The 9,817-nt window shown below is 44.6% G+C and overlaps 1 protein-coding gene across 1 annotated transcript in view; it reads left to right on the top strand.

The window, feature by feature from the left end:
• Positions 1-3,117: 3,117 nt before the first annotated feature.
• The window catches only part of TDRP (testis development related protein), a gene marked incomplete at both ends in the record, with an annotated part of 28,688 nt that continues 21,988 nt past the window's right edge, over positions 3,118-9,817 (top strand). Inside the window, one exon of the mRNA XM_081997448.1 lies at positions 3,118-3,237. Within this exon, the coding sequence (XP_081853574.1) occupies positions 3,118-3,237 (120 nt within the window). The remainder of the gene's footprint in view (positions 3,238-9,817) is intronic.

Raw genomic sequence — 9,817 nt, 5'->3', positions numbered from 1 at the left:
CAAAACAGCTCAGTCTTCCATGGGAGGCAGAGGCTGCATTTTCTGTTACTTCTTTCACTTTTTTTTTTTCCCCTGCTTGGTTTGTGTGTGTCCTTTAAGGGAGACAGGATCAGCGTTCAGAAGAAAAATCATCAATTTTCCCTCATAATGATATTTATAAAGATGTTCATAGCATGTTAAATACCATGCAAGAAATTTCTCAAACAGGATTTCACAGCCTTCCCCTGCATACAATTTTGCTTAGAGGAAGGAACTTTGTGTTTAAGTATTTTGTATTCTTTTTCATTCCAGAAAGTTCCAGTTTGTGGATGTCAGCTTCCTACTCTGGAGAAATATTTTTATTAGATGTGTATAATTAATTTTAAAAGGAAATAATAGATTTGTAAGCACAAATTCTGTAGAACAGACCAGCAGAAAATAATATTCTTTTTAGAAGAACAAGAGATAGTCCTCAACCATGCCTTGGGGTCTTGAAGACGAATAGCAAATCTGGACTGAAATTTTTGCTTCTCTGAAGTCAGCTGGATTGATTTTCAGTGGCCAAAGTAAAGGCAGGATTTCACACCAGAGTTCAAAATCTTAAAAGAAAACCTAAAGAAAAAAATTTAAAAACTTAATAAAACTAAAAAAGACCAAAGGCATGTAGTTAATTTTATTTGTGTGTATTGGGGATGCTGTGTGGATTTCTTCATGAGACCAAAACTGAGCAGAATCATAAGCATTTGCAGGCTTTAAGCCTGATAGTAGAGCTGGTGTTTCAGATAACCGTAAGAAAAATAGCGTAAGGTGGGCACCGGATTAAAATAGTAAGGTCACATGGCGACTAATAATTTATTTGATCTTTTCAGGGGTCTAAACACAGAACTAAAATAAAATGAAAGGATTGTTTACTACTTAAAGTTACCCAAACATGCATCAATGTAAATTAGAAACATTCAGCTCTGTCTACTGAATATTTTTGTTTATAAATTTGAAGAAGGAGTCGGAGGTTAAAGAACCAGTTATAAATTGACCTGGCCTTCTAGAGGAAACCCATGCTAAACCTGATCTGTCTTTAATAACTGAGAATGTGTTTTATCTCCTACCCTCTTGAGATTTGGTTAATATTAACGCAAGATGTGAAAGGGAATGCTGTGCTTCACCTTTCAGTAGTTTTTAGTCTTGCAAGCGAAGGGATTGAAAATGAGATAATGAAGATTTTGTTTGTAACTTATTGTAAAACAAAAAGGTTTTCCAATCCTTCAAACACCTGTGCACTTGCTTTATGCACACCAATATAATTTTGTGAAGTTCATTTTCAAGCCAGAGGGCTAAAACCGCACTGGTGTAAATTCCATGATTTCAGGTTCAAGTGAAGTTAATGTGTCTTTTGTTCAGTTAGGTAATAAATTAGTTAGCTACATGGCATTCCAAAGTCATTGCAGAAATCCTTAATCAGTACAAAAGTGAGATTATAGTTAATACCATGATGCCTCTGAAGTTAGCTGTTGTGGATGTTTTATGACAGAAAAAGTAGTGGTTTTCCACTGATTTGTAGACCTTACAAAAGGTAAAAGCAACTCCCCTCATACACACGGGCAGCACACGGAGTAACCGGCCCATGGCAGCCGGCGTTCCAGCCCTGGGGTGAGCCCTTTTCCGGCTAAGCAGGTAGGAGCACATTGCAGCCGAAAACACCCTCAGCAGCGCGTTGCAGCTGCTTGGCCCCGAAGAGGTCACGCAGTCAAAGTAAGACTTGCCGGTCTTTCATGAGGGATCCTTGGGTGTTACGGCCTTTCCCTAGAGAAATCACAGTAACCTTAAGCAAGAAGAACAACCAAAAAATGGCGTTTTAGAATACTTTCACTTTTTTGGGGAGGGACATCTGACCCTAACTCACAGTTCAAAATAATGGGTAAACGAGTGCCTGGGTGGGGATTTTCACGGAGAAGCACGCTAGCACGTGTTTGAAAAGAAGAACCGTCGAAAATACCAGCTGGTACATAGGGTGTTATACCTGGATCATTCCGCCATCGAACTGGGACCTACTGGGACTCACTGGACTCCCGCCGGACACACCAGGCCTCCCCGCCGTGGCTACGGGACTCCGGGGGACGAGGGAGGCGGGAAGGGGAAGGCGTGCAGTGCCTGGCTTGCTGCGGGGCGCGGCTGCGGAGCCTGCCCTTCCCGAGACGCACCCCAGGAGATCCGTGGGGCCGAGGGCCGGGGCATACACCGGCGGGTACACGGGTGGGTGCGCCGGGAGCATCTCAGGTGGTGTCGGGCCACCTACGGTGCTGCGTGGGTGCCGTTACCCCCAGCACCACGGACAGGCCCGACTCCACCTCAGAGTGCCCCGCCTTGCCCAGACCACATTTTGCGGTCACCGTTGCCGGGGCAGCGCCATCCGCACCCTCCACAGCACCCGCCGGCCCCTCTTCCGAGAGACCTGGGTGGGCCCTCGGCGGGGCCTTGTCCCTGGGGGCCCCTCCTGTGCCAGCGGAAGGCTGTGGGGGCTCTTCCTTCCCCCGCGGGGCGAGGCCGGGGGTGCTGCCCGGCGCCCGGCGGCCCTGCGGGAGGGCTGACCCCCGCCCCGAGGGCCCGGCCGGGCTGGACCGGCGCTGTCAGCGCGCGGGCCGGCGCCGCGCCGGTTGCCGTGGTGACGGGAAAGCTCCCCCCCCCCCGCCTCGTGCCCCCGCCCCGCAAACATGGCAGCGGCGGCGCGGAGGCTGCGGGCGGCGGCGGCTCCGGCGGGCAGAGGTGGCAGGTGAGGAGCGGCACAGCGGGGAGGCGCCGCCGCCGCCGCGGGCGGGACCCTCCTGACACCCGGCGCCCCTCAGCCGCCAGGCGCGGCGGCGGGGCCGGGGCCGCGGCTCGGCGGGCCGGGGCCGCAGCAGGCCGGCGGCGAGGCGAGCCGAGGCGGTCGCGGGGGGCGGGCTCCCGGCACCGCCAGGCAGCGCTCCTCCTTCCCGCCCCGGGAGCCCCCGGCGGGGTGACAGCCCTGCCGAGCCCAGCCGAGCCGTGCCCAGCCCAGACAAGCCGCCCCGGCCGGGGCTGCGGAGGCAGCGCACGCTCCCGCCTCGGCCCTCTCGCTGCCGGGACGAAAGAGAGGCAGGAGCCGCCACCCCCGCGCCCGCCATGTGGAAGCTGAACAAGAGTAGCAAAGTTCTGCTGGACGACTCGCCGGAGGAGGAGGAGACGCGGCCCCGCGGCCCGCCGCCCGCCGCCGCCTGCGCCGCCGCCTTCGCGGCCCCCCAGGTAGGAGCGCGGAGCCCGGCGGCGGGCGGGGGCGGTGGGGGAGCCCTGCGGGGCCCGGGGAGGGCTGGTGAGTCTCGACTGGGCGCAGCTCCGCTCCGGCGGCATGAGTAATCACTTTTCCCAGCCCTGGATGTGCCGGCAGGCTGGCCGTGGTCGGAGAAGGGGGTGTTTGCGCGGGGCGTGCAGCTGTCACCCGATTTTTGGGGTGCCGACTGGTCTGTCCTCCCCTGTTTTCTTCCAGCATCCGGCCTCTGGCACTGCTGGGACTTGCTGCCCTTCATTCCAGCGGCTTCATGCCGCAGGGTACTTTCTCTCCTGGCCCTAGGCAGGGGCACCGCAACCCATCTGTTAAGCACAGTACAGTAAACAGTGGTTTGTAAGAGCATAATCGTCATTTGCAGATGTGCGCACGTTTGTGTAGAGCACTGACGTTTCGGCAGGATTCTTTTTATGTAGTTTCAGTAATGGTAGTTGTCTATCTTTAAATAGCTGCAATCTTATTTGAAAGCTTTCGTTGTTAAATGGTAAGTTAAATACCAGCAGTGACCTTCTCAAAGTACTGGACGCCTAACAAATACAACCTGAAAGGAAGGGTATCAGTTGAGTATCAGGCAAAACAACTAAAAGAATGTTTGTTGACTTGCTTTTGAAAACTTGGTAACAATTAGGCATCAATCCAGCTCAGAAGCCTGTTACTCCGGCCAATACTCCTTTGTTGCAGAACTGATCTCTTGCCACAGAGTATCTTTAGATGTTGTACCAGAGGTTGCAGGAGACCTGCATATCTAAGGCAAGCAGTTGCCCAGGGCTGCAGACTGATGAGGTTTATGTTCAAAAGAAGGTACAAAACCCCACCCAGATTCCTGCCCAATAGCTGTCTTTCTGGACGAGCTGGAGTGTATCTGGATAATCACCCTTCTGCTTGACTTTTTGGTTGACAGCTGCTGTGGGTTGTCAATATGTGCGGCTACTGCTGAAGAGCAGCCTCCCCCAATCCCAGCAGTTATTCCCTCCATCTTCCAGTTGCCGAAACCACCAGTCTGCTCCCCAGTTCAGCCTTGCCTCGTCCTTTCACCTGCACAGTGAACAGAAGAGACCTAGCCCTTGCTACTTGTTTGACAGCAGCTGTGAAGATTCATATGCATGACCAGGATCATCTCTTGTGGGAGAGGAAGAACATACTCATTTTGGAGACCCCCCTTCAGGGGATGAAAGGGGATTGCAGAGTTGGAGGCGACCTGAAGTATCTCCCACAACCTCTTGTACAACATCTAACCACTGCCTCATACAGTTCCTATCCTCACGTGCTTGGAAACTTCCACTATTTTTGCTAAGCTGCTGGCTTGGGCTATCCACAGCCCTCCTAGACTTGCTTACCTTATGAAGCCCTCCCCGAACACCAAAGGTGACCAAAAGCTTCAAGTAAATCCCACTGACTATTCACTGCTTCTCTACCACAAATGCTGCAAACCCCCTCTGAACTTCTTGACCTTAGCCTCCCAGTCAGAAGATGGTTCGTCAGACTTTTGTCCTGGCAATTCTCCCAATCCTCTCCTTTAGCAACAGAGGTTAGGGTTTTTTTGTTTGTTTGTTTATTTGGTGTTTTTTTGTCTTGTCTGATTGTCTTTACTATCCTGGGCTTTTGTTCCATGAGTAGTGGTCTCAAGTTACAGTGGTGATGACAATGATTTCTGGTGCAAATGGTTTGCCATTTTCATAAACTTTAAGAAAATTCTTTTCCGGCTCCCGCAGTGTCTATTACCAATGGCACTGGAATAAAAGATGCTTTTTTGGTATTGGAGGTGGCACAGGAAAAATAAATTATTCTAAGGCAGTAAATGAAATATTCTTGAAGACCAAGGATTCAGAAGAGTTAGCAAGGCTGTAGTGTAGCTTGGCACAGAAACTGAAGACCGTAAGTTATTAGGTGTTTTGCCTGTTAAAATCAAGATTTGATGACTGGGAGGGGAGAGCAATCCCCCCCCAAAACATTTAAAATAAATTATTTTAGAATTTATGTACACTTTAAGTAAGGACAGACTATTATGGAAAACTACAACCACCTGATTAACATTGTAATTCTCATGATCTATCAAAGACACCTTCTAGGTCAGCCACAGGTACAGTATCTCTAAAACATGGCTTAGACAGGTGTCAAGGAGAAAGCATGAGGTAACTGCATGCAGTTGTTCAGCTTGTTATAGTTCAAGGGCCTTGCTTTTAGTCTTTGACATTTTTGGTGTATCATCAGAACTTGTTTTTGCTCCCAATAATGATTGCAAGGGGGTGAAATCAGTAATGTGTAGGGGGATTTGGTAATGATCTGCACTTTGCTACTGCTGCATCCTGACCTGCATCACCCAAACCCCTGACTTTAGAGGACAGTAGCACCACCAGAATTTGGAGGAGTTACAGGGACAGTTCTCTTGGTACCTTAACTGTGCATGAGAAAGTCTCAAGTCTTCCTCAGCCTCTGCTCTAAGTTGTCATGGTACAGCCTGCTTAAGCTGTGAATGAAGGATTACCTCATAGAGAAGAGGAGAATCCAGGACTTCCCTAATTTTCTGTCTTGAGGGCCAAAATCCAGATAATTTGTTTGAGTGCTTTTTAGAAAATTAAGAAAGCCCAGCATTAGATTTCATGCAGAAGTTTACTGTTAGATTTCATTTCCTCTAGGTTGTTTTCTGATATGTCATTTGGTAAAAGGGAAGATGAACCGTAGTCATCACATTTTGACTTTGATTTATGACACGTTGTTTTCCCCAACAACTATCTTTTGTCTTTATTTTCATTTTTAATGGGCAAGCGGGAAGAAAATGCTTAAGCTTCTACCATTCATGCTATAAATAATGCTGAAACTTTTTTCTTCAAAGAAAAGAAACTGGTAGTCACATCTGCGTCATTAAAACAGACCAGGTTGAAAGTGTTCCAGCGTAATGAAATGTTGGTACTATATGTTGTTTCTTCAAAGCTGAGAAAGAGTGAAGGGGTTCTTACTGTGCAACCTAGTAAGCAGGACATTGCAGTAGCAGACAGCAACAAAGAATTAGGCTACTATAAGTTAAAAAAAAAACCAACAACAACAGAAAACCTTTGTTACTCTACAGAAATTTTAATCATCCTGTTTAGATTTGGAAGCCTGATCTGGCTTTACTGAAGCAGACATTTGAATTTGTAGAAGTTCATAGTTCTTAAATAGAAAAGCTTAGTTTGATCTAAAAAGAGAAGTTTTGACAGTTCTGGTTTTGTGGAATACAGAATGGTTTGATTTTGTTCCAGGGGAGAACAAAAACAAATTTTAGAACATGAAAATTGCAATGGGAAGGATTTGTCAGCCTCTGGCCACTTTTTAGCAAAAGCTTCTGCATACATTAAAGTACTCTGAATTGTTAACACTTATTTAAAATAGTAAGGTGTTTCCTGAGATAAGAAAGACGAGTAAATTTTGAAACAGTACTTGTGTAAATAAATGTGTAGTTTATTGTATATTTTTTTAGACCAGACAGTTTTAGACTGAATCTTAGAAGTCAATTTTAATTTATGCTTTGAAGCATAAATATTTTTAATTTATGCGATGAAGGTGCTTTATTGGCTAAAGTTACAATTACTACATGAAGGCAACTTAACACACATAAATAGTACACATGTATAAAATGAAATTAATGTGCTTTTTGTGTGTGTCTCAAAATATGCTAGAAATGTACAGTGATGCATGCCAAACTTGCATCAGTTTGTAATATAGTCATTATATTTCAAACTGTAGTTATATTTTTGGAAAGAGAAAACTGTTGGGTTTTAACTTTTGGAAGGCAATGTTTTGGCAGTCGTGCTGAGTTCTAAGTTCTTCTTGATTCAATCCTGCCATCATCTAATCAGTCCTCAGAGATGTCAATGCTGTGTCAATATTGCATGTAACTCTGACGCAAAATGCCTCTCGACTTTAAAATACATCTATATATTAGGGTAGTGGATGGGTGTCAGGCTGACCTATATTATCTTCTGCAACTTTATCTTTCATGTAAAAACATTTCAGATCCTTAGCCTTGATCTGTTTTCCCTGATTGTATTTTTTTGTTATGTTCAAAGAGAATATATGCAAAAACATGTTTTATGCTGAATTTTGTTTAGACTTGCTCACTGGATGTTTTAAAGTTGGCTCTACAGAATTTTAGTTATCTATTTTAATGAAGATGTTTAAGTCTCTGGTACATTATTAATACTGGCTTTCATCTTGGAATGAGTAGAACTCAGACAGGCCCTGCAGGAATGGGTGGGAGCTCAGCAGCATTTCTTATGTTCTACTAATATGTTGAATATGGGTATTTTTTAATTAAAAAATAAAGCAGTCCCTGTTAATCCAGCTAATGCCTTTCCTTCACTTTCTATTTCAGTGCGTCTCAGGCTTTGCCTGCAGTACTCTTATAATTCCTTCATACCTTCTCCTCTTTGTTAACCTGTTTTTTTCCTTTCATCAGAGTTGTGACATTTCAGTGACATTTTCCTGGCTAAAATCCATCACCTGTATTCTGTCATCATTCTTGAACATTAGATTATGGGACTGACAGCAAAGACTTTCCCGAGCCCTTCCTTAGCCTGTCTTTCTTGCTTTCCTCCTTCTTGTCACGTGCATCTTTCAGCAGCTTCTTGAGTGGGTCCTGTTTCTTTCTCACAGTCTTCCTGGAGCTCTGCAGAGCTGACAGTGTCTTTTGGGGCTTCATTCTTTTTTTTAATCCCTTTCATTTCTGAGGTGCTTCACTTTCTGATTTATACTGGCATCTTTACACAGATGACTCGGATCAGATCTGCTTCTCACCTCTTACCCCCTCTCTGTTGGTTTATTCTGACTCAGAAGTCCTACAAAGCACGTATTGTCTGGTTGGTCTCCTACTATAGACAACATCAGTATCTATCTTTTTCTTTCAGTCAAGCTTGTAAGCTGAAGGCTGTCAGTGTTCTTTATCTATCGTGCAGAAGAGAATTCGTGTCCAATACTTTACTGCTGCTTCCTCTATGAAGTCCAGATCTGCTTTTTTTTTAATTATTATTATTATTTTTCTTTCTGTCTAGACAGCTGAAATTCTTGTGCAGACCCTCACTTCCCATCCCGATAGTGATTACTTCCTCTGCAGCTTCTAATACCTACGCCGCATTTTCCTATCCCCTAGTCCCTGCAAATCCCGTTGCTGATATTAATGTTGTTGCTTATGGCATAAAGTTTAAGTCCTCCTCATCATTCAGTTTCCGTTTCTTCAGCTGGCCTCCCTTTGTTTCAGGACATTTACATTCAAATCTCTGTCCTTGCTTTCAAGGTTTTTCTTGGTACATCCCCTTCCTCTCTCCCGTTTGTCGTTTTTATCACTTGTATCTTTCCACGAGCCAGTTCTGCTTTACTGGCTCCCATCACCCTGGTTTGCCAGCAGCCTTGTCTGTCTTCCTCCCCTCCAGCCTACTACAGAATTATCTTCTTTCACTGATCCACAAAACCACTATCTTCTCCTCTGCATTATTGCTTGAGATCCACTTTCCCTAAGCTATTTGTTGTATCTTCATGGGGTTTTGCAAGGTTTCTGGAGCCATGCTCTTCTAGCAGTGCTGGACTTGCTACTATTAATATACAAACTAAAGTATATTGCTTTTTGAGAAAGAATTAATCATTTTAATCTATTTAATTCTTTACCGGTAAAATAAGTTTATAATTTTTTTCCTCCCTTTTATAGAAACTATTTGCCAGATTGCATGAGGACTTCCATAACATAAGTACAGTTATTAGAAGTTACTGAACACTTTAGCAGGTAGCCTATCTTTCAGTTCTGTCATCATCAGGGGTACATTTCCAACAAGTTTCGCTGCTGGTTCTTTGTAAGGAGCTCCGGGACGGGTCTGTGTGAACACCGCAAGTGCTGATAAAAGCTGTATGTCAAATGGAGGCAGTGCATGTGCTGGTGAACACTATAACCAAAAGTAATGCGTTCACCCTGTTTTGCAGAAACTATGGCAATATTTTCACAGTATTGCTCATGCAAGAGCTTTTTTAAAGGTATGTAATTTAATTGCAAATGCCATGACTGAATAAAAATTGTATGTCAGCTACTGTCTTTTGAGTTAGCATCCTTTGGTTTGTTTTCTGGATCAGAACAAAGCAAATATGAACTTCTAGTATGGATAAGTTGTTAAAAATAATTGACAGATTTTCAGTCAGGAATTTCATCAAAATTGAAAACGTCACTGGAACATTTGAATTGCCACAGCAATTGAAGTCAAATTGATTATTTGACCTTCTTACTTTGTTTCAGCTTGGACACTGATGGTATTTTGATCTTAATACAGCTGTTTCCATTTCTTGAAGCATATTTGAAATATTATAAATTGGGCAAACCTAAATTCTTAATGAACTGAGCTTTTTAAAATATTTTTAGGGTGTTTAATCTTTAATAACATTCTGCCAAAAATATTTCAGAAAAGCAAAGTCTGAGTAAGATGTATTATAATCACTTACTACAGAGATGCACAATCTTGTGAACAATTAATAGAATAACCGCGTGTATCGATGTAAAAACAGAGAGCATAGGAATCTGGTGTT

This window comes from Phaethon aethereus, assembly GCF_964289735.1.
Source record: "Phaethon aethereus genome assembly, chromosome: 3".
Classification (NCBI taxonomy): Eukaryota; Metazoa; Chordata; class Aves; order Phaethontiformes; family Phaethontidae; genus Phaethon; species Phaethon aethereus.
This window is presented reverse-complemented; position numbering and strand designations above follow the sequence as displayed.